The sequence below is a fragment of the Myotis nattereri genome, assembly GCF_964212035.1.
Source record: "Myotis nattereri genome assembly, chromosome: 2".
NCBI classification, from domain to species: Eukaryota; Metazoa; Chordata; class Mammalia; order Chiroptera; family Vespertilionidae; genus Myotis; species Myotis nattereri.
The window spans coordinates 165,545,322-165,570,384 of record NC_138076.1 but is presented as its reverse complement, the minus strand read 5'-3'; the positions used below and the strand labels follow the sequence as shown (position 1 = coordinate 165,570,384).

The window sequence follows — 25,063 nt, the reverse complement described above, 5'->3', positions numbered from 1 at the left end:
GTTTGCTGAATGTAGAATACATTGTTTGATATATAAATTACAAGCTCCTGATAGCCATTCTGTTAATTATACTAAGTATAATGCATTTCTAGTTTTAAAATGAGGATCAATTTACAATTCTGGTCTCCATAGCCTATTTTAAGAGGGAATATGTTGTATGTTTTGATTTATTTAGAATCAGTTACAATAAACTAATGAAGTTTTTTGTTCTACAAGTGTTTAGGACATGGTTAAGAAGCCTGTTATACAGAAATATTAACACAGTTGATAAGTTTGTATTTAACCCTAATGAAGTATTTTATTAATAAGATCTTTTAAAATTGGACTCCATTTAGTTGGCAGCAGCTTATGAGAAGAAAAAAAGTTTGATTACCAGTGGGATTACTTTTATCACTACCTTGTAAAGCCAGAGTCTTAAACTAGTGGCCCATTAGCTTGAAGAATAGGAGGAGGTAGGGTCACTGGGTTATATCTTGAGTTATGGTGTGACAGTCAATTTGCATATTCCTTTTTTTTTTAAATTAGATGAGATTGCTGGTTAAACCTGTTCTTTCTCTAGTTAAAAGAGTTTTTTAAAAGATTTTATATTGGATAGATGTCATGCTTGGCTGTAATTAAGATAATGTAGTCCATGGTGCCTTAACAGTTGGACATTCATAAATATTTGTAAACTCTGCTATCTACAGACTTCTGGTGTAGGGCCTTGCTCACTAGATCAAGTTACCTTAGTCTTGCTGTATGTAACGGACATGGGAAAGACACTGAGGATTCTGTTAAGTGCATACCATGTTATTTTAGATGTTTTTTTAATTTTTAAAAAATATTTTTTATTGATTTCAGGGAGGAAGGGAGAGAGAGAAACATCAATGATGAGAGAGAATCATTGATAGGCTGCCTCCTGCACACCCCCTACTGCAGATCGAGCCCACAACCTGAGCATGTGCCCTTGACTGGAATTGAACCTGGGACCCCTCAGTCTGCAGGCCAGTGCTCTATCAACTGAGCCAAACCAGCTAGGGCTGTTTTTCTAATTTGAATCCAATTCCAAGCTAATGGAATTTTAAAGGTGATTATAATCTGAACCTGAATTAGAATTCAAAAATTCAATAGACTAGTGCAATTACTTTCTTAGCTCAGAACACTGTTTTATATAAATGTATTATCAATTTATTTATTTATATGTTATATTGATGGAAATACCTTGCCCATGAATACGTCTTGAGCATATAAATTTATTGACCAGAGCATGAAGAATGGGCATGTGCTAGAGCTTCAGAAATCTTAGTACATTTATCGTATTTACCCAGAAATTATATCAAAATTAGTGACCCGGTGCATGAAATTTGCGCACATTTAAAGGGAATTAATTAGAGGAAATATTTTAATATTGCTGTTTGCCCTTACTCTATAATAGAAGTGTCAGAGAGGAAAGAAAATTAGTAAAATGTATATGAAAATCTTCCTCTTGTCAGAGTCTGGGGTGCGCCACGGGAACCAGAGTCAAGAGTCCGCCCACCCACGTGCGCCTTGAGGTCACACAAGACCCAGACCCGGCCAGCCCCACCCCCATTGAGCTAGATCCAGACCTGGCCAGCCCCACTCCTGTCAAGCCCCGCCGAGTAGGGAGCGTGGCCTAAGGTCGCCTGGCCTGGTGCCAGGGTGGGGGTGTGGCCTGAGGTCCCCCCAGCCTGGTCCAGGGCAGGGGCATGCCTTGAGGTCCCCGTCAAGCCCCGCAGGCAGGGGTGCATGGCCTCAGGTCCCACGGTCCGGCGCTGGGGAGTGGGGCACGGCCTGAGGTCCCCCATCAAGCCCTGCCGGGCAGGGAGCATGGCCTGAGGTCCCCTCGCCCAGCGCTGGGGTGGGGGGCTGCAGCCTGAGGTCCCCCATCAAGCCCTGCCAGGCAGGGGGCACGGCCTGAGGTCCCCTGCCCTGGCCCAGTGCTGGGGTGAGGGTGCATGGCCTCAGGTCCCTGCACCGGCCCAGCGCCATGCAGCCTCAGGTCCCTGCTGATTGCTCGTTAAGGCTTGCTATGGGGACTCAGCCTCCACTGTGGGCGCAGTCATCTTGTGTTAAACTGTGACAGTCAATTTGTATATTCCTGCCTTATTAGATGAGATTGCTGGTTAAACCTGTTCTTTCTCCAGTTAAAATATGTGGACATAGGATATAAAAATACGTATTCTGAAAAATAAAAATAAAAATAAAAATAAAAAATAAATTAAAAATAAAAATACGTATTCTGGTTTGGAATTAGTTGTCATAATGGCAATTCACATTCCCAGAGAAGATGCTGTAAATCGAGTGAAATTTGACTTAAGGACTTGATAGCTATTTCAAAGAAAAGTTGGAGGTAGCATGCTACCTGATATCAAACCATACTACAAGGCTATCTCAATCAAACAGCATGGTACTGGCATAAAAAGACATACAGAAAAATGGAACATAATCAAGATGCCAGAAATAAACCCACACCTATGTGGCCAATTAATATATGACAAAGGAGGTAAGAATATACAGTGGGGTAAAGACATCTATTCAATAAATAGTGGTGGGAAAACGGCAGACATATGCAAAACATGAAACTAGACCACCTTCTTATGCCCTATACAAGAACAAACAAAATGGATTAAACACTTAAATGTAAGACTAAAAACCATAAAACTCCTAGAAGAAAACAGGCAGCAAAATCTCTTGACACCTCTTAGCAATATTTGATATATCTCAGGCAAGAAAGGCAAAAGAAAAAAAAATGGGATTACATCAAACTAAAAAGTTTTTGCACAGCAAAGGAAATCAACAAAATGAAAAGACAATCTGAATAGAGGAAGATATTTGCTACTAATACATCCAATAAGGAGTTAATATCCAAAATCAATAAAGAACTCATACAACACAATACCAAAAACCCCACACACAATCCAATTAAAAAGGGCAGAGGACCTGAATAGACATTTTTCCAAAGAGGACATACAGATGGCCAATAGCCATATGAAAAGATGCTCAATGTCATTTATCAGAAAAATGCAAATTAAAATCACAATGAGGTATCCCCTCACACCTGTCAAAATGGCTATTATCAATAAACCCAACAACAAGTGCTGGTGAGGATGAGGAGAAAGGGAACCCTAGTGTGCTGGTGGGAATGCAGACTGGTGCAGCCACTGTGGAAAACAGTACGGAGTGTCCTTAAAAATTAAAAATGGAGCTGTCTTATGACCCGGAGATTCCACTTCTGGTTATATATCCAAAGGAAACAAAAACACTAATTCAAAAGAATCTATGCACCCCTATGTTCATTGCAGCGTTATTTACAATAGCCAAGCTATGGAAGCAGCCCAAGTGCCCATCAACACGGAGTGGATAAAAAAGCTTTGGTACATATATGTTACAGAAGACCAGAGAAAAACCAAGCAACGCTTAGAGAAAGGAAGTTACATTTTATTATTAAATTCTGCGCAGGCCCAGAGAAAAATGTGTCTTTCAAATTCAGGGGCCCCCAACATGGAGTAAACTTTCTCTATTTATACTTTTCCAGTCCTTTGTCTCCCAAATTTGGAATGAGACTTCCCGGCCTCCTGAGAAAGAAGGCCTGCGTGCTGGGAAGGGGCCATGAGACCATATCTCAAGGCCTGGCCTGGAGCCAGCACGGACAGCTCTGTCTGGGGCACAGTTTACGGCCTCTCTGGAATGGGAGTGGTCTTATTTTCCTTTTTAAGCAAGCAGTCGTTTACAGAAGCCAAAAGAGCAGGGTTAAAATTTCAAACAGCAGTTTTTATGTAGGTTGGATGCTTCATATATACAATGGACTATTACTTGGCCATAAAAAATAATGAAATCTTACCATATGCGACAGCATGGATGGACCTAAGGCAGGGGTGGGCAAACTTTTTGACTCGAGGGCCACAATGGGTTCTTAAACTGGACCGGAGGGCCGGAACAAAAGCATGGATGGAGTGTTTGTGTGAACTAATATAAATTCAAAGTAAACATCATTACATAAAAGGGTACGGTCTTTTTTTTTTCAATAGTTTTATTCATTTCAAACGGGCCGGATCCGGCCCGCGGGCCGTAGTTTGCCCACGGCTGACCTAAGGAGTATTATGCTCAATGAAATAAGTCCGAGAAAGACAAATGCCATATGATTTCACTTATATGTGTAATCTAAAGAACAAGTAAATGAACAAACATAATTGATGCAAGCTCATAGATACAGAGAACAGACTGATGATTGCCAGAGGGGAGGTGGAGGGTGGGGTGGAAAAGGTGAAGATTAAAAAGTACAAATTGGTAGTTACAAAATAGTCACAGGGATGCATAGGGAATAGAGTCAGTAATGTAATAACTATGTACGGTGCCTGGTGGGTACTGGAAATACCAGGAGGGAAGTGTTATAACATATATGACTGTCTAACCACTGTTATACCCCTGAAACTAATACAAAATAATCTTGAATATAAACTGCAATTGAAAAAAAAAACAACAAAAACTAGGGATTTGGGATTTTAACTTGGTCTCTAGCAATTCAACTTAAATAGTGGTCTCTCCCCCACGCCCACCCCCAAAACACACCTTTATAAAACTCTAGGGGGTAACTGTCTCTTTTGTGCTCTTCGATATCCCACATTCTAGAGCAGTGCCTCCCTGGTTCACGGGAGTGCTCCATGTCTATTAAATGAATGAGAGCCTGGGATTCAAATTCACTAAGACACAGAGGTTTGATACTTCGCCAAGGGCACACAGGAAATAAGGCTAGGGTTCAGACCTAGGTCTAGTCATCTCCAAAGGTTGTGGTATTGAAGACCAGAATGTACCTTCTTTCTTTCTTTTTTTTTCTTTCGAATTTTTTTATTCCTCCCCTGAGGATATGTTTTTACTGATTTCAGAGAGAGAGGAAGGAAGAGAGAGAGAGAGAGAGAGAGAGAGAGAGAGAGAGAGAGAGAGAGAGAGAGAGAGAAACATCAGTGTAGGAGAGAAACTTCAATCAGTTCCCTCCTATATGTGCCCTGACCAGGGAATCAAACCTGCAACCTTTTTGGTGTACGGGCAATGCTCCAACCAACCCAGCCACCTGGCCAGGGCTGTACCTTCTTTCTTGTCTGTGCTGTTGAAGAGTGAAACACTCTGTTCCATTGCACAGTAAGTCCTCACATTTTAACATCAATGGTTCTGCATATAAACAAGAGTAAGGAGTTAACATCATCTCATCAACATTATAACAAGACAATGTAGAACAAAAAGTTTTCAAGGACCTGCTGAACCTTTATGCACCTGCTATGAAAGATTTTTAAGTTCTATTTAAGTGTGTCCACTAGATGGCAACCTCCACTTTAAAATCACAGAATTTTACGAACAAAAGTAAATACATAGAAAACTACACAAGTAAATATATACAATCTTGTACACCCACCATCCAGAATTAATAAGTGTTAACATTTTATCTTTAATTCAGGTCATTTTCTGAATAAAAATGCACAGATGAACTCCCCCCACCCCCGCCTTCTCTTCCTAAAGGAAACCACTACGATGAGTTTAGTGGGGATCCAGTCCATGTTTTATTTTGTCTGCTTGTTTTGCTTTATATTTACTACACGAGTCCATAAAGGTGTCAGATTATAGTATCTTTTTTTAGAAGTTCATAAATGGTCCCTTAATAATATATCATTCTCTAAGTGAAAGGTCAAGCAGATAAAACAGGGTTTTAGCTATGGTGATTTGATACTTTGTTTAGTGTGTGTGGTGGGTGGGACGGGGGAGAAGAGCATTAAAGCCCTACAGGACACCTACTACACAAGGCCACTCTCCCAATCCCAGGAGACACAGCAGCTCCACCTGATACATAGGAACAAACACCGGGAAGCAGCCAAAATGAGGAGACAAATATTTCACAAATGAAAGAACAGAAGAATTTTCCAGAAAATAACTAAATGAAATGGAAGCAAGCAAATCACTAGAGACAGAGTTCAAAATGATGGTTATAAGGTTGCTCAAGGATTTTAATGAGAGCTTCAAGGGACTTTCAAGGATTTAAGTGAGAATTTCAAGAACTTTAGGGAGAACATCAAAGACATGAAAAAGGACCAGTCAAAAATGAAGCATACACTAACTGAAATAAAGAATAATTTACAGGGATTCAACAGTACAGGAATCAAATCAAATGATTTGGAATATGAGAAAGCAAAAAAAAAAACAAAACACCCAATCAAAAGAGCAAAAAGAAAAAAGAATCCAAAAATATGAACATAGTATAAGGAGCCTCTTAGACAACTTTAAGCTTACCAATGTTTGTATCATGGGGGTGCCGTAAGGAGAAGAGATAGAGCAAGAAATTGAAAACCTATTTGAGGAAATAATAACAGAAAACTTCCCCTACCTGATGAAAGAAATAGACTTATAGTTCCAGGAAATGCAGAGAGTCCCAAACAAGAGGAACTCAAAGAGGACCAACCAAGACACATCATAATTAAAATTCCAAGGGTTAAAGACAAAGAGAGAATCTTAAAAGCAGCAAGAGAAATGCAGTTATCTACAAGGGAGTGCCCATATGACTGTCAGCTGATTTCTCAACAGAAACTATGCAGGCCAGAAGGGAGTGGCAAGAAATATGCAAAGTGATGAATAACAAGAACCTACAACCAAGATTACTCTACCCAGCAAAGCTATCATTCAGAAGGTCAGAGAAAGAGCTTCACAGACAAGAAAAAGCTAACGGAATTCATCACCACCAAACCAATATTATATGAAATTCTGAAGGAAGGAAGGAAGGAAGGAAGGAAGGAAGGAAGGAAGGAAGGAAGGAGGAGGAGGAGGAGGAGGAGGAGGAGGGGAAGAAGAAGAAGAAGGAAGAAGAAGAAGAAGAAGAAGAAGAAGAAGAAGAAGAAGAAGAAGAAGAAAGAAGAAGAGATTAAAAAAATATGAACACTAAAATGGCAATAAATACATATCTATCAACACTGAACCTGAAAATCAAAATAAAAGAACGAGGAATCTAATGAACAAAATAAACTGATGAATAAAATAGAACCAGAGGCATAGAGACATGTAACAGATGGATGAATCTCAGAGGGAAGGGGGTGGGGGTGGGTGGGAAGAGATTAACCACATGTCTTATATGCATATATGCATTACCTATGGCCACAGACAATAGGTGGTGAAGGCCTGGAGTGGGGCAGGAACCATGTGGAGGGGGCAATGGGGGGGCAGAAAGGAGGACATCTATAATATGGCATTTTTTAGAGAAGGTGACAGTGCGTATCTCTATGAATCAGCAACCTCAAACTGGGATACATTCCAGAGAAACTCATGCTTGTATGCATAATAGTATTAGTTGTAATAGCAGATATCTAAAATTATTTAAGCATCCATTAATAATTCTGATGTAGATAAATATATTGTGGCATTTATACACAATGTGTGGTAAAGATAAGTGAATTATAATTATAGATAACTACAGGAATGAATGTCAAGAACCTAACACTAAATTAAACAAAGCTAGCTGCAAAAGAAAAGTCATTGCATGCTTCAATTTATATAAAGTTCAAATACATGCAAAACTAAACAATATGTTGTTTAGAGCAGTATTATCCAATAGAACTCTGCAATGATGCAAATATTCCATAATTTGCTATTCAGCATGGTAACCTAATGAGCACTTAAAATATAGCTAATGTGACAGGAAATAAATTTTTATTTTATTTATTTATTTTTGAATTTTTATTTTATTTAAATTTAAATTGTCAACTGTGCCTAGTGGCTACCATATAGTACTGCCAGGTTTATAAAGAGAATCAATGGAATAATAAATACAAAATTCAGAATATTGGTTAGTTCTAAGATAAAGAGAAAGAGATAGAATAGGGAGGGGTATACAGGGAATTTCAAAAGTAACAACAACATTCTTTTTTTAAAATGGGTATCCTTGTATTGTTATTCTTTATACTGTACATATATTGTGCTATAAATATTACTTCCTATGGGTTAAATATTTATTAAAACAAAAATAGTGAATGAAGTGGTAGGTACATGAATGTTTATATTGTTATTACTTCAAGTCTACATAATAAAATATTTTTAAATATACTTTTTAAAAAATATATTTTTATTGATTTCAAATAGGAAGAGAGAGAGAGAGAGAGAGATAGAAACATCAATGATGAGAGAGAATCATTGATTAGCTGCCCCATGCACACCTGCACTGGGGATCGAGCCTGCAACCCAGGCATGTGCCCCTGACTGGAATCGAACCCGGAATCCTTCAGTCCCCAGGCCAACACTCTATACACTGAGCCAAACCGGCCAGGGCAATAAAACATTTTTATTAAAAAGGTTTCTAGGCCCTGGCTGGGTGGCTCAGTTGGTTGGAGCATTGTCCCATACACCAAAAGGTTGCAGGTTGGATCCCCGGGGTGCTTACAGGAGGCAACCGATCATTGTTTCTCTCTTCCTCTCTTCCTTCCTCTCTCTCTAAAATCAATAATTTAAAAAAATATATATCCTCGGGTGAGGGTTAAAAGTCTATCTGTTTCTAGCACTAATTCAGATGTGCTCCAAGTGGAGCAGGGGACTCGCAGAAAGAATAAAACCTCCCCCAACTCCAGACCCAGTCAGTCCTGCCCCCACCCTGAACACGTACCCAGCCAACACGGGGCCCCCCTCCAGTGGAAGGACATAAGAAGCTAGCAAAATCCCTGGGCAAATGTAATGGAGAAACTAAAACAAGAAAATTAAACAAGGCCAAACAGTCTGGGCAGCTTGCAGCCAGCTTGTGAATTGCAAGACCTTATCTTCCCCAACCAAGGACATTTGAGAGCAAATGGCTCATCCCTCTCCTCCCCACCAGAGAACACATAGCTGGAACCACCCTGGCCTGGGAAACACAGAACAAAGACCCAGCTGATGCCATTTGTGCCAGCTGAGCCCAAGGACAGGTGAAGTCAAGGAGCAAATAACAAAAAAACATTAAAGCCAGACAGACCTAAGAAAAATAAAACAGTAAAACAGACCAAAGAGTAATCCAAACTCCCCTAAGCAACTATTTTGCTTCGTCAGCATATTAAAAATGCATCTGGACAGCTGACGAAACTCCCCCCTAAGATTCTCGCCTGCAGGAAAAAAGGGGGGAGGGGACAAAAAGCCCCAGGACAGACTCAATGCTTGCTCACTCCAGCACACCCATGTCCCTTCCCGGGCATGAACTTTTTACTTCTTCCTAAACTCTAAGGATCCACAAGAGACTTGCAACCAGGGGAGCAATGGGTGGCAGCAGCTCAACCAGGCTCATCCCCTGAATCTGTCTCCAAGGTTGCCTTTTCCCTGACCTCCTCGTGAGCTGACAGCAGCCCGTCTTGGCTCACTTCTTTCCGGAACAGTTCTAGAGCCCAAGCCGAGCATCGCCTCGGCTCCCCCTGCGGCTGCTTCCACCCTAAGCCCTTCCCTGTTTCGCTGTCCCCGGCTGTAATAAACCTGCTCTCAAACCCACGTGGATTCACGCTGGGAAATCTTCCTACATGAAGTCCAGACCCCACACACCACAGGCCGGCCCGACGCACACTTACTTGCCCGGGGCCGGTGCCTGTTGGGTAACACCTGTCCGTGTAAGAAACAGTCAAACCTGCGAAGAATTTTTGTGAGTTTATTTGAGCCAAACTGTTGACAAAGACTGGGAAGCAACATCTCAACCTGTTAAGATAATGTTCCAAAGAATGGCAGTTTTGCACTTCATTTTATACATTAAAATCAAAGGAGGAGACCTATGTGGTTACATGAAACCCGTTGCCATAGATTAGGGAAGCGGAGACAGCAAAGCGGGGAAATCTCTGGGATGGGGTAAAAAGTAAAATGACAGACACATACTTCTTTTACCGACGTATAGGAAGGTGAACAGTCAGCAATCAACTCAACAACAATGAGGGGTTTGTGGTGCCTGTGCTTTGAGAGGTCCGGGAAAAGGAAAGTTGCTTTGACGTTCAAAGATATGTTATCGTAGATGCAAAAAGATAATAGACTCCGTTAGGGTAAAGATTGACCTTTGTCAGGGAAGATGCTGGCCTAGGACATGATTACCCACCATAAACTGCTTTTAGTTAAAAAGTGTTCATTTCAGCCCTAGCTGGTTTGGCTCAGTGGGTAGAGTGTGGCGTGCAGATTGAAGGGTCCCAGGTTCCGATCCAGTCAAGAGCACATGCCCGGGTTGCAGGCTCCCAGCCCTGGTCGGGGGCGTGCAGGAGGCGACCAATCAATGCGTCTCTCTCACATCGGTGTTTCTCTCTGTCTCTCCCTCTCCCTTCCACTCTCTCTACAAATCAATGGAAAAAATAGCCTCACGTGAGAATTTTTTAAAAAAGAAAGTGCTCATTTCAGACCATCCTTTGTGGTTACTTTAGGTCTCTGAGTTGGCAAGGCCGCCACGCAGGCCTTCCCTGAGCTTGTCAGGTTAGCACGTGGCCCCTTTTCATCCACACACTTCAATGGTAGGAGAAACAAGATGTATTCTCTGCCGCCGCATAACAAATTATTCCAAAATGCAGTGGCTTAAAACAACAAACATTTGTTATTTCATAGTTTCTGTGGGTCAGGAATCTTGAGTGTGGCTCAGTGGGGTGCCTGGCTTAAGGTCTCGCATAGGTTGCAGTTAGGATATTTGCCAGAACTATGGTCTCATTTGAAGGTTTGACTGGGGACGAGGTGCTTCCCGGCTCACTCGTGCAGTGTTGTAGGAGTTAGTTCTTTGCGGGCTGTTGGATTGAGGACTCCAGTTCCTCGTTGGTAGGGCTGGAGGCCATGCCATAAGGCCTTACGGTCATTCGCAACATGGCAGCCCGCTTCCCTCAGAGCAGGAGACCTAGAGAGAATGTTCAAGCATAAGTTACAGTCTTTTGGAATATAATGAACAACATAAACTGATGAACAAAAACAGATCCAGAGACAGAGAAGCATTGATCAGACCATCAAACCTCAGAGGGAAGGTAGGGGTAAGGGGTAGGGATCAACCAAAGGACTTGTATGCAGGTATATAAGCCTAATCAATGGACACAGACACCAGGGGGATGAGGGCATGAGTGGGGGCGTGGGGGGCAACGGGGGGATAAGGACACATATGTAATACCTTAATCAATAAAGAAAAAAAAAGAAGTCACAATCTTTTGATAACCTAATATTGGAAGTAACAGGCCATCACCTCTATCACTCTATTTGCTAGAAGCATGGTGCTAAATCCAGCCAACAGTAAAGGGGAGGGGACTAAGCCAGGCTGTGAATACAGGAGACAGGGCTGATTGGAGGCCATTCTGGGGGCTGCCTACTACCCCAGAGGATACTTGTCTGCTATGGCGGTGATCCACAAAGAAAGGAAGGGACAGTGCAGGAGAGAAGAGAGAAGGCCTAGACGAGGCAGAGGAAATCCAGGCACAGGACTTTGTGGTTTCCGGTCCACTGTGTTTTTCACTGCCTTCTCATGGCCTGGCTGCACGCACCTCTTTCTGATCAGGATATGTCAAACATATCTGTTGTGTCTCTGTTACCTGTCACAGCAAGATTCGTCATCTTGCCCTGCTTATAAAGCCATACCTGATCTGGTCCTATCCCCCTCCACCCACACACACACACACACACCCTGACTGTGTTTCCCTTTCAAATATAACTCCCACTAAAATATTTGGGGAACAGGAAATGTGTTGCTTGTCTACCCCTCGGTCAGTTCATGCTGCAACTTGTTGCTCCAATATCACCTGCCTGCCACTGACTTCAGCTCAGCCCTAAGCGTCTATCCCTTTCTCACCTGAAAGCCCCAACGAATTGCCTCCTTTGATGTAATGCTGTCAACCATGACAACCTCAGAGGGTTGATGCAACAGGTGGCTGTCCTTTCACTGACCCCTATTTTAATTCCCCACCGTGTGACTTATCTCCCAGGCGACCACAGCCCACACTGCTCCCTTGTTAATGAAGGTGTGGGGTGAACAGAGGTGATCTTAGGAACAAATCAAGATAGCAATAAGATCATTAAAACCAAACATTAGATTTCATTGTTCTTAAAAACCCTGGGTCAACCCACCACGATGAAACTCTGGCAGACGTATTTTTGGCTCAGACCTGGCCATCGGCCATGCTGTTGGACTGCGGGCTGCCTGCTTCTTTCCTCCCTCTTGTCCAGCTTGCTTTGCACAATGAAAATTTTCTTCTCATTATGCTGAGCAATCAGCAACCTTACCCTACGTATGAAGCAGGTGACAGGCTTACTACTGCATGACCCAAAACCGTATTAAATGACTCTGCTAAAGGGAAGAAAGTCCGTACATGGTGATTCTGGACTCAAAAGAGAATCAAATCAAATGCAAAACCAAGAACAAGCCTTCAACTTAGTGTTTTTTTCTCTAACACATCCTGGTCAAAAAATGTGAAGACATGGTTTCCTCAGTCTCTAAGATAACAAAACAGTAATAATAATAAGGAAAATTCCTTCTGATCAAGATGGTGGAGTAGGAAGAGGTTATGATCGCCTCCTCCCACAACCACATCAAATTTACAACTAAATTTTATAACAACTAAAACTGAATAGCACCTGAAGGCTAGCTGAACAGAATTCTTATAACTAAAGATATAAAGAAGCCACATGAGACTAATCAGGTGGAGATGCAGAACCAGCAGTTCCCACACCGATGGTATGGCAGCTAAGAATCTGGAGGGAGCCCGACCAGGTTGCTCAGTTCGTTGGAGCATCGTCCTATACATTAGAAAGGTTGCAGGTTCAATTCCTGGTCAGGGCACATACCTAGGTTGCAGGTTCGCTCCCCATCTGGGGTATGTGTGGGAAGCAATTGATCGATGTTTCTCTCTCTCTAACCCAATAAATATATCCTCGGTATATTTAAAACAGGAATTAAAAAAAGGAAGAAGAAGAATCAGGAGGGATCTCTCAGTTGGAGGGGTCACCTCTGAGAAGTGGGAGGTCCCAGTCCCACATCTGGCTCCCCAGCCCAGGCATCAGTGCTGAGAGGAGGAGTCCCCATAGCATCTGGCTATGAAAACCAGCAGGATTGCACCCGAGAAAGACAAAGCACTGCTAGAATCAAAGGGTTGCTCTTAAAGGACCCCCACACAGACTCACTCGCTCACCGACTCACTAGCTCTAAGCTCCAGCACAGGGGCAACAGCTCAGAAAGCACTTGTGATATAAGGGGAGGAACCAAATGGACTAACTTCAGGGTGAGGGCTAGAGGGACAGGGAATGGGCCAACTCTTTCTACCGATGGCAGCACTGGCAGGTCCCTTTGTTAAGCTCTTCTCCCACCCAGCTGGCCTGGTACAGGCAGGCACCAAATCTGCGCTCTCCATGAACCTGATTACCACCGTCCATCCCATCCAGATGATACCCTGAGACCTCACCTCACCTAACTTGCTCACCAGGCCCAAGCTCTTCCAGTAGCTCCTCTACAGGAGAGTCACCTTGGCTAACAGTGAGGGTTTTCCTAAAATCTCTCAAAGGTCCACAAACTGAAACAAGCACAGCCAGCTACGGCGTGCCTTGTAGCTCTTGCTGAGCAGCCCCAGCCCAGCACAAAGAGTGACCGATCTCAACTTGTATTGTAAATCCCTTTAAGCGGCCCCAAGGCTGGCATTAGCAACAGACTACATTGGCCTAGAAGAGAAGTAGCTTCAACTAAGTGGCCACAAACCCAGCACAAGTGGTGGCTGGGCTCAACTTGCATTGTGGTACCCGCCAAAGAGACCTAGGCCTGGCCCTAGTAGCAGCCAGGCTCAATGTGCAGCATAGCCTCTCCCAAGCCCAGCACAAGTGGTGGCTGATCTTGACCTGCACTGCAACTCCTCCCAAGAAGCTCCAGAACCAACAGTGGCTGGCTTTGGACCATATCAGAGCACCACCCAACTAGCTCCATAAACAGCACACCTGAAGGGGAAATCCTGGCAGGCACCAGAGCCCCACTAAAGCAGCGCCTGCTCTGTGGGGTCAGTACCTGCACAGCAGCTCATCTGCTGTAGTCACAACCATCCTCATAGCCAGTCAGCCTGAGGGTCAACCCCACTCATTTGCATCAACAGCAGTAGAGGCCCAACCACAACAGGGGGGACACACAACCCCCACAGAGGACTACCTGTAGCACCCAGCTCAGGGGACCAGGGAGAATGCACCACTGGTCCCAATAGGACACCTTCGGCCACTCTGTCAGGGTGAGGGCTGGAGGGACCAGGAGATGTAGCAGATCTACCTAATACACAGAAACAAACATAGGGAGTCGGTTAAAATGAGGAGAAAAAGAGATATGTCCCAAATGGAAGAACAGGACAAAACTCCAGATTAAGAACTAAATAAAATGGAGGTAAGCAATCTACCAGAAGTTCAAACCCTGATTATAACTTAGAGGAAGAATAGATGAACTCAGTGGGAACTTCAACAAAGCGAAACAAAAGAATAAAAAAGAACCAGTTAAAACTGAAGAACACAACAACTGACATGAACAAAATCAGACAGACACTCCAACAAAAATAGAGAATTATAGGTCAATATCCCTGATGAACATAGATGGAAAAATCCTCAACAAAATATTAGCAAAATGTCCTGGTTGGGTAGCTCAGTTGGTTAGAGCATCGTCCCAATATGTCAGGGTTGTGGGTTCAGTCACTGGTCAAGGCTTATACAAGAGTCAACAAAGGAATGCATAAATAAGTGGAACAACAGCCCGCCCAGCTGGCTCAGTGGTTGAGCATTGACCTATGAACCTGGAGGTCACAGTTTGATACCCGGTCAGGGCACGTGCCCAGGTTGCAGGCTTGATCCCCAGTAGGGGACATGCAGGAGGCAGCCGATCAATGATTCTCATCATTGATGTTTCTATCCCTTTCCCTCTCCGATCCTCTCTCTGAAATCAATTTAAAAAAAACTTTTTTAAAGATAAAAAAATCTTATCAAGTGGGATAGAGAGAACATGCCTCAATTAACCAAGGAAGTAAAGATCTGTACTCAGAAAATGACAAGGCTTTGAAGCAATCGAAAAAGATACGAATAAATGGCAGCATATACCAGGCTTAACATCGTTAAAATGTCCATATTACCCAAAGTAGTCTATAGATTTAATGCAATCCCTATTAAAATATCAATGGCATTTTTCACAGAACTATAACAACCAAACCAAAAATTTATAGAACTACAAAGGCCCCGTATAGCAAAAACAACCTTGAGAAAGAAGAACAAAGTTGGAGGTATCATGCTACCTGATATCAAAATACAAGGCTATAGTAATCAAAACAGCATGGTACTGGCTGTTTTGATTACTAAAATAAGACACATAGGCCAATGGAACAGAACAGAGAGCCCAGAAATAAACTCACAAACTAGAGAGGAATATACAATGGAGTAAAGACAGTCTCTTCAATAAATGGTGTTGGGCAAACTGTACGGATACATGCGAAACAAATGAAACTAAACCACTTTCTTACACCATATACAAAAATAAACTCAAAAAGAAAAAAAAACAAAACTCAAAATGAATTAATGACTTACATGGCAGACCCGAACCCATAAAACTAGAAGAAAACACAGGCTGTAAACTCTGTGACATCGCTCTCAGCAATATCTTTTTGTATATGTCTGCTCAGGCAAGGGAAACAAAGGAAAAAAGTAAGCAAATTGCACAACATCAAATTTAAAAGTTTTTGCCTAGTGAAGGGCCATCAACAAAATGAAAAGACTACCTATTGAATGGGAGAAGACCTTTGCCAATGAGGTGTCCAATAAGCAGTTAATATCCAAAATATATAAATGTGCAGTCATTATGGAAAACAGCATAGAGGGTCCTCAAAAAATTAAATAAAGAACTACCATATAAATACTTCTGGGTATTTATCCAAAGAAATTCAAAACACTAATTCAAAAATTATATGCACTATGTTCATTATTTACAGTAGCCAAGACAAGAAGCAACCTAAGTGTCCATCCATAAATACGTAGATAAAGAAGATGTGGTACAGATATACAATGGAATACTATTCAGCCATAAAAAGAATGAAATCTTACCATTTGTAACAACACAGCAGGACCTAGAGGGTATTATGCTAAGTGAAATAAGTCAGAGAAAGACCAATACCATGTGATTTCATTTATATATGAAATCTAAAAAACAAAATAAATAAACAAAACAGAAACAATCGCATAGATACAGAGGAAAACTGATGGTTGCCATATGGGAGGGGTGTTTAGGGGACTAGTAAAAAATGTGAAAAGGATTAAGAGTACAAATTGCCAGTTATAAAAACAGTCCTGGGAATGTCAAGTACAGGACAGGGAAGATAGTTAACAATATATTAACTACATAGGGTGTCAGATGGATACTAGACTTATCAGGGTGATAACTTTATAATCTATCTAAATGTCTAAAAACTATATTGTGCCCTTAACAGTAATATAATATTGCATGTCAACTGAAATAAAAATAATAAATTATACATACACACATTGCATCATACTTGATTTTAGCCAACAGGCCGAGAAACAATATTCACATTGATGGTTAATTTTATGTGTCAACTTGACTTGGCTAAGGGATGTCCAGATAACTGGTAAAATAATATTTCTGGTTGTGTCTGTTAGTTCATTTCTGGAAGAAATTAGCATTTGAATTAGTAGACTGAGTAAGGAAGATGTGCCCTCACCAATGTGGGTGGTTGTCATACAATCCAATCAATTGAGTGTCCAAATAAAAGAAAATGGTGGAGAAGAGGCAAATTCTCCCTTTCTTCTTGAGTTGAGACATCCATCTCTCTTGTCCTCAGACATCAGAGCTCCTGGTTCTCCAGCTTTTGGATTGGGACTGAACTATACCACTGGTTTTCCTAGTTCTCATCTTGCAGTTGGCATGCTGTGCGACTTCCCAGCCTCTACAATGGTGTGAGACAATTTCCATAATAAATCTCCTCTACAGGTCCTACTGGTTCTATTTCTCTGGAGAAACGCATGGGTACACATATTGGCCTTAAAAAAAATAAAAGCTATTCTACCAGCAAAAATGGGTTTATTGAGGAATAGCAGAGAATTGCAACTCAAGGCATGTGAGCGATGACAAAACCATAGTCAAGCCTGGAGAACCAAGGAGAGGAACTTTCTCTTGTGGAGGAAAGGGGAAGTTGGGAGAAACTGTTATAAACAAAAGAGTCCATTGGAGAAAACTGGGAGTTCAAACTCTACTGACTTCTCATTGGCTGCGTTGTGACAATCTCTGAGTGGTTGCCATTGCTGGGGAAGGAGAAATCTTCCTTTTGTTGGGGTACTAGAGTAGAAAACATCTCCCTGCTGGAAATCAAGGCATATCTCTTCCAGTTCGGGGCAACCAATGATGAGTGATAGGGAGTGAGCGTTCCCCCCTACAGGCCCTCCGGACTCCAATTTTGGTTGAGGTTTCCTTTATTAATTTTCAAAATTCCATGCCTTTGCTTATGCTGTGCCTTAGCCTAGCCTGTCTTCACTACATCTCCTTCCTCTTCTTCTTTTTTTTTAAAGATTATATTCTTTTTTAAAAAATATATATTTTGTTGATTTTCTACAGAGAGAAAGGGAGAGGGATAGAGAGCCAGAAACATCGATCAGCTGCCTCCCGCACACCCCCGACTGCGGGAATATGCCCGCAACCAAGGTACATGCCCTTGGCCGGAATCGAACCTGGGACCCTTCAGTCCCCAGGCCGATGCTCTATCCACTGAGCCAAACCGGTCAGGGCTCCTTCCTCTTCTTGACATTCCCCCTCAATCTAGGCCCAGCTAACATACCCCTCCTGCAGGGCGCCTTCCCAGAGGGCCACAGCCCACACCACTCCCTGGTGTCTGATTGGGGTCGGGCTTGGGCTGGGTGCTTAGCCAAGTTCTCAAGTTCTCTGGGTCGGACGGACAGGGCTTACCACACTTCCCAGGAAATGATACCATTTCCCTGTACAGCACCGAGTGTAAGGTTACCTGTTCGATGCATCCATTAACTGGAGGCACTTCTCTGCACCCTCTCCCCACACTGTTCGCAGCGGCAAGGGGGCGGCTCAGGGATGCTGACAGGGCCCGGAATCAGGCGTCTTTCAGGCCAGGGACTGAAGTGGAGGCGGCGTGCCGTTACCTGCAGTCAGGCTGCGTCCTCAACTTTGCAGGTCCTTGCATGTGATTGTATCAGCTCGCCCTGAGGTCAGCTCAAGGCAAACTACTGCAAGACGATTAATTATGAGATCGACCTGTATCACAGAACTTGCGTCCCCCCAATGCCTTTACCTCCCGGTTCCCAGCTTGGCCGCCTTTGCCGAGCAGCCCCCTGGCGGCACCTCCCCTCCCACACCACTCAGGCCCGCTGTCCCGGGCAGGTGGGTGGGCCTGGCCCGGGAAAGCCTCATCCAATCAGGAGCCCCGAGCCCGGCCGAGGGCGGGACTCTTCAGTGCGTCTGTCCAATAAGTGCACACACACTAGGACACCGCGGCGAGGCGGACTCACCGGCACCGCCAGCCACTCCTTGGCGGCCTTGGCCCCTCCCCACCCGCCCCGCCGCGTGGCCGGCGGGTGGGCGGCCTGCGCCATCTTGCCGGCCGGAGTCCCACGATGCGGCCGGGGCCGCTGGGCGCCGCGCTGCTGCTGCTGGGGGGCGCCCTCCTCCTCCCGGGGCGCCCCTCGCTCTCGCACGGGGGCGGGCGCCCCTCCGGGGACAGGCCGGACGCCAAGGGCAGTATGTGTCCCTCCCTCCCTCCCCCCCGGACGTCCCCTCCTCTCCCCGCGCCCACAGCGCTGGTTCGGGGCCCCCTTTCCCGTCGTCCCGGGTGCCTTTCACCAAAGACGGGCGGACCGAGCCGTCAGGCCGTCACCTCGACAAGAGCAGCAATAATAGCAAAAAGGGCGCATGCGCAGGTCCTCTCTCCGAGGGGCTCGTCATTCCCGTTTCACAGAGGAAGGACTCATGGGAATTCCGAGTTGAATTAGGGCTCCTAGATGACCTTTTCAGGCTACAGTTCAGGACAATTAAAAATAAAAGTGGCAAGTATTGGAACTGGTGGCCCTTGGCTCACCAACCAGTTCCCCCAGGGGAAGAACATGACACCTGGCCAGAAAAACACCTCATTTTTATGCTTTTGGGCAACAGAGCTTTAAACATTGATGGATTGTGTTGATTTCATGTCATTCTCCTTATAAATAAGACATGTTTACCATAACTCTCCTTTTTTTCCTCCCTCAGAATATGGCATCCAGCTCGCTTGACCAGTTGTTAAACTAGGAGTTTCAAAGCCTGTATCAGTGTGTTAAGACGAGGAGGTAATGCCTGTTATTGGATGTTGGGTCTAAGTGATGTATCGTTTTTATTTGCAGGTTGTGGAACAGCTCCGCTCGTGAACGTGCTGACCGGGTCTCGGATCGTCGGGGGCACGGCCGCCCAGCTTGGCGCGTGGCCCTGGATAGTGAGCCTGCAGATTCGCTCCGGAAAAATCATGGCTCATATCTGCGGGGGAAGCTTAGTGACGAATAGCTGGGTCCTCACCGCGGCCCACTGCACCAGGGACACTCGGTATGTATTCCTAACACACTCCTATCCGATTCTCTTAGGGCTATCTCAAAGCCGCGGAGGAACGTTTAACTTCAGTCCTGTTCACTTAAGCGGTATGTTTGCAAGGGCCTATTATGCCTTATATGTACCACGCTGAATGTCTTTTGAAATGAATCCTGTAAGTCAGAGGTCAACAAACATTTTCTGTAGAGACATTTTCGGTTAAATATTTTAGGCTTTGCATACCATATGGTGTCTGTCACAACTATTAAACTATGCAACTATAGAACCAAAGTGGTCATAGACAATACATCATTGAATGTGTGTGCTGTGATCCAAGAGATATTTATGAACACTGAAATTTGAACAAAATATTACTTTTTTCCCAATCATTTACAAGTGCAAAAAACATTCTTTGTTTATTAGCTGTGTGAAAGTAGGAGACAGGCCAGATTTGGCCTGTGGGTTGGAGTTGGTTGGACCTTGCTTTAAATAATGAAACTTTCTTTTAGCTTTTAAAATTATTATATTGTAATCATGTATTTGTCTTTCTCACCTTTAGGTCAGGAGTTATTTGAAAGCAAGGACTACATGTTTTATTTATATTCCTGGTACTAATATAGAACTTGGCCTACTTTATAGGAGACATAATATATGTTTATTGAATCTATGGATTATGTCAATCTTAGAGAAATAGGATTTACCACAGTGAGAATAGAACAGCGGTGGGCAAACTACGGCCCGCCGGCCGGATCCGGCCCGTTTGAAATGAATAAAAAAAAAAAAAGACCGTACCCTTTTATGTAATGATGTTTACTTTGAATTTATATTAGTTCACACAAACACTCCATCCATGCTTTTGTTCCGGCCCTCCGGTCCAGTTTAAGAACCCATTGTGGCCCTCGAGTCAAAAAGTTTGCCCACCCCTGGAATAGAACCATCTATCTATAATAATAAAAGCATAATATGCTAATTAGACTAGACAGCTGAATGACCTTCTGGATGTTCTTCTGGACGAAGCCAGGGCTGCAAGGGCAGAGGCAAGCCACAGTGGCTGTGAGGGCCAAGCCCCTTGCACGAATTTCGTGCATAGGGCCTCTAGTATATATATAAAAGCCTATATATAAGAGGTTGCTATGACATGCAACTGACCACCAGCGGGGCAGATGCTCAATGCAGGAGCTGCCCCCTGGTGGTCAGTGCACTCCCACAGCCAACCTCCTGCGGCCCCTCTCCTATTTCCACCCCCCGGCCGGCAGGCTCCAATCACCCAATTGGGGCCAGGCCCCGGGCTGGGATGGGGAACCGGGGATGAGTAGCAGCGGACGTGGCCCCTTTCAGAGGGGCCAAGGGCTGGCTCTGTCCTTGTGTCTGGTGGCCAACCTCCTGTGCCCTATCCCTCCCCCTGGCCAGCAGGTCCTGATTGGCCCGCCACCTGCCCACCACGGTAGTGGTGCTGTGGCAAGGGAAGGAGAGGGGGGGATGCAGGGAACTGTGCAGTGGCAGAGTGCCAATGATGGTGGTGTCCAGCGTCTGTTCCTTCCACGCCTGGCCCAGCAACCGTCGCCTCTTCTCCGGCCTGACACTGATCAGCCTGACCCTGATCAGCCCTGATTGCTGGCCAGGCCTAGGGATCCCACCCATGCATGATTTTCATGCACTGGGACTCTAGTCCTATATAATAAAAGCCTAATATGCAAATTGGTTGGCCAGGAGTTTGACCGCTTGCTATGATGTGCGCTGACCACCAGGGGGTGGCACTGAAGGCGCTGCTGGCCCTGAAGGGCCACAATGAGAGTGAGATCATGGTGGGATGGTGGAGTAGGTGAGTGGGCAGTGCCAGGCCAAGGCGGGTGCGAGTGAGCGGGGGCATGATCGCCCCACCGATCGCCCCGCAAATGGTGACCAGCAGTCAGCAGCCCCTGATGTCCAGATCAAGGCCAGGCCCTGGGCTGGGATGGGGAACTGGGGGTGGGTGGCAGCAACCAACCTCCCGCGGTGCCCAGGCTGGGGGCTGTGACCTCTTGCCAGCTACCTGGCAGGTGGGGGTGACGAGGACAGAAGTGCGGTGAGAATGTGGGGTGTTCGCCGAGCTCACTCTCACTCCCCCTGCTACCCTCCCCCAGGACGCCAGGGCATGTGCCAGGGAAGCCCCCACGCTCAGGTGCCAGGTGTCCACAAGGAGCCCGCCCTGCACCCGCACGGCCTCTTCTGGCTGAGCCAGGCCGCAGCTGCCGGGACCAAAGGGGCCGGTCGTGCTTCCTGTGGGTTCATGCAGGAGCCGGTCTGTGAGGCCGGCTGGGAGAGAGTGCACTGCCCTCCCGGCTTCCATGCAATGCCGCTGGGCGGCCCAGAGGCCCACACTGAGCCCCGGCCCGCGGTGTCCAGCTGTGCTCACTGCATCTCCGCATGGGGACTCAGGCGCTGTGACTCAGGCGGGGGGGGGGGGGTGCGAGGGTCCGGGGGCCCAGGTGCTGCCCAGGGCCCAGAGTTCAGCTGAAACTTGCCCTTCCACGCCAGACACTTGTGCTTCAATCACCCGCCAGGCCTATGGACTGCACCCATGCATGCATTTTATGCACTGGGCCTCTAGTTTAATATGAAGCTTTAGCTCTGGTCAGGTGGCTCGGTTGGAGCGTCGTCCTACAGCAGTGATCGGCAAACCGTGGCTCGCGAGCCACATGCGGCTCTTTGGCCCCGTGGCATGGGTCACGGAGTTTCAATCGCACTGTACGTGCGCACCCGCATGTTGTATTTTGTGGAAGAGCCACACCCAAGGGCCAGTTTGCCGACCACTGTCCTACACCAAAGGCTTTTGGGTTCCATTCCTGATCTGGGCACGTACCTAGGTTTTGGGTTCGATCCCCAGTCAGGGCACATACAGGAGGCACCCAATTGATGGTTCTCTCACACATTGATGTTTCTTTCTCTCCCTCTCTTTTTCCCCCTTCCTCTCTCTAAAATCAATAAAAACATAGTCTTGGGTGAGGTTTAGAATCCTATCTAATAATAGAGAAACATGGTAATTAACCGTAACTTCGCTACCCTTCCCATTGGCTAATCAGCAAGATATGCAAATTAACTGCCAGCCAAGATGGCGGCCAGCAGCCAGGCAGCTGAAGCGAACATGAGGCTTGCTTGCTCCAGTGATGGAGGAAGCCAAGGTTCCCCGCCTGCCGCAGCCCAGCTCTGAGCTCCGGATGCAACTATGTTGCAATTATAGAACCTAAACAAATCCCAGGTACCTCCTTTCAGCCGGCAACGGCCTCAGAGCTGGAGCCAGCTCTCAGCTCCAGTGACAGCTATAGAAGGTAAATAAATCCCAGAATAAAAAAAGAAAAAAGAAAAAAGGAGAGGCTGGGAGCTTCAGTCGCCCACCAGCCTAAAAACAGCCCTCAGCCCCTCACCCAGACAGGCCAGGCACCCCAGTGAGGACCCCCACCCTGAAGGGGGTGTGACCAGCTGCAAACAGCCATCAGCCCGTCATCCAGGCTGGCCAGGCACCCCAGTGGGGACCCCCACCCTGATGAGGGTGTGACCAGCTGCAAACAGCCATCATCCCCTCATCCAGGCTGGCCAGGCACCCAAGCGGGACTCTCACCCTGATCCGGGACACCCTTCAGGGCAAGCCAGCTGGCCTCCACCCATGCACCAGGCCTCTATCCTATATAGTAAACGGGTAATATGCAAACTGACCCTAACAGCAGAAGGAGTGGGAATGACTGGTCACTATAACACACACTGACCACCAGGGGGCAGACGCTCAATGCAGGAGCTGCCCTCTGGTGGTCAGGGCACTCTCACATGGGAGGAGCTCTGCTCAGCCATAAGCTAGGCTGATGGCTGCCAGTACAGCAGTGGTGGTGGGAGCCTCTCCTGCCTCCTCAGCAGCGCTAAGGATGTCCAACTGCAGTTTAGGCCTGCTCCCTGCTGGCAAGTGGACATCCCCCGAGGGTTGCCGGGCTGCCAGAGGGATGTCTGATTGCCATCTTAGGCCCAATCCCCCGGGGAGTGGGCCTAAGCCAGCAGGTGGTCATCCCCTGAGGGGTCCCAGACTGCGAGAAGGCACAGGCCGGGCTGAGGGACCCCTCCCCGCCCCCCCCCCCCCCCGAGTGCACAAATTTTTGTGCACTGGGCCTCTAGTATATATATAAAGCTCTAAGGTAAGTCCTTTGGAAAACCATGGTACCTGTCTTACAGTCTCCCTTTAGTCTTTAGTTTTTAAAAAATATGTGGGTTTTTAAAAATTGATTTTAGTGAGAGAAGAAGGGAGAGGGAGAGAAAGAGATAGAAACATCGAATTGAGAGAAACATCAATCAGCTGCCTCCTGCACGCTCCCTACTGGGGGTTGAGCCTGCAATCCAAGCATGTGCCCTGACTGGAATTGAACTAGGGACCTCTTGGTGCATGGGACAACACTCAACCAACTGAGCCACACCAGCCAGGCTAGTCTTTAATTTTTTAAAAAATTTTTTTTATTGATTTCAGAGAGGAAGGGAGAGGGAGAGATTGAGAGAGAAACATCAATGATGAGAGAGAATCATTGGTTGGCTGCCTCCTGCATGCCTCCTACTGGGGGTTGAGCCCGCAACCCAGGCATGTGCCATTGATTGGAATCGAACCCAGGACCTTTCAGTCCACAGGTGGAGGCTCCATCCACTGAGCCAAACCAGCCAGGCTAGTCTTTAATTTTTAAGAGAATCTTAGAGAAGAATGAGAAGTCTTTTTTGTTTGTTTGTTAATCCTCACCCGAGGATATTTTTCCATTGGCTTTTAGGGAGAGTGGAAGAGAGGGAAAGACAGAGAGAAACATCCATGTGAGAGAAACACATTGATTGGTTGCCTCCTGCACGAGCCTTGACCAGGGCCCAGACCCGGGAGGAGTCTGCAACCAAGGTATGTGCCCTTGACCAGAATCGAACCTGGGACCCTTTGGTCTGACCCTCTAGCCCAGAGGTGGGCAAACTTTTTGACTCGAGGGCCACAATGGGTTCTTAAACTGGGCCGGAGGGCCGGAACAAAAGCATGGATGGAGTGTTTGTGTGAACTAATATAAATTCAAAGTAAACATCATTACATAAAAGGGTACGGTCTTTTTTTTTTTTTTAGTTTTATTCATTTCAAGGGGCCGTAGTTTGCCCACCGCTGCTCTAGCCACTGAGCCAAACTACCTAGGACATGAAAAGTCTTTAAAAGGAACTAATAACTTCAAAATTCAATTGAGGAAACTGGCCTGGTTGGATAGGTTTTAATGTGTACACTGTATTTTTAAAACATGGATTTTAGTTCTATCAATTGGCCTTTGAGTAACAGAGATTATAAACATGGAAAGATACAACGGTGTAACCAATTGTACAGAAAGAGATGGAGAAAAAGTTTTAGAGTTAGAAGTCAATTCTGCTCTTTCCGGTGTGGGTGTTTTACAATTGTTTTCTAACATGCTGTCTCTAAAAACTGCTTTTCTGCAGCTTTCAAACCTTAAGCCAGTGGCTCTCAACCTTGGCTGCACATTAGAATCACCTGGGAATCTTTTTTAAATCCTGATTTCTGGG

At 45.5% G+C, this 25,063-nt stretch overlaps 1 protein-coding gene across 1 annotated transcript in view; it reads left to right on the top strand.

Annotated features, from left to right (window-relative positions):
• Positions 1-18,576: 18,576 nt before the first annotated feature.
• The window catches only part of TMPRSS12 (transmembrane serine protease 12), a gene marked incomplete at both ends in the record, with an annotated part of 30,028 nt that continues 23,541 nt past the window's right edge, over positions 18,577-25,063 (top strand). Inside the window, 2 exons of the mRNA XM_081082631.1 lie at positions 18,577-18,700; positions 19,336-19,531. Coding sequence (XP_080938757.1) covers positions 18,577-18,700; positions 19,336-19,531 — 320 coding nt within the window. The remainder of the gene's footprint in view (positions 18,701-19,335; positions 19,532-25,063) is intronic.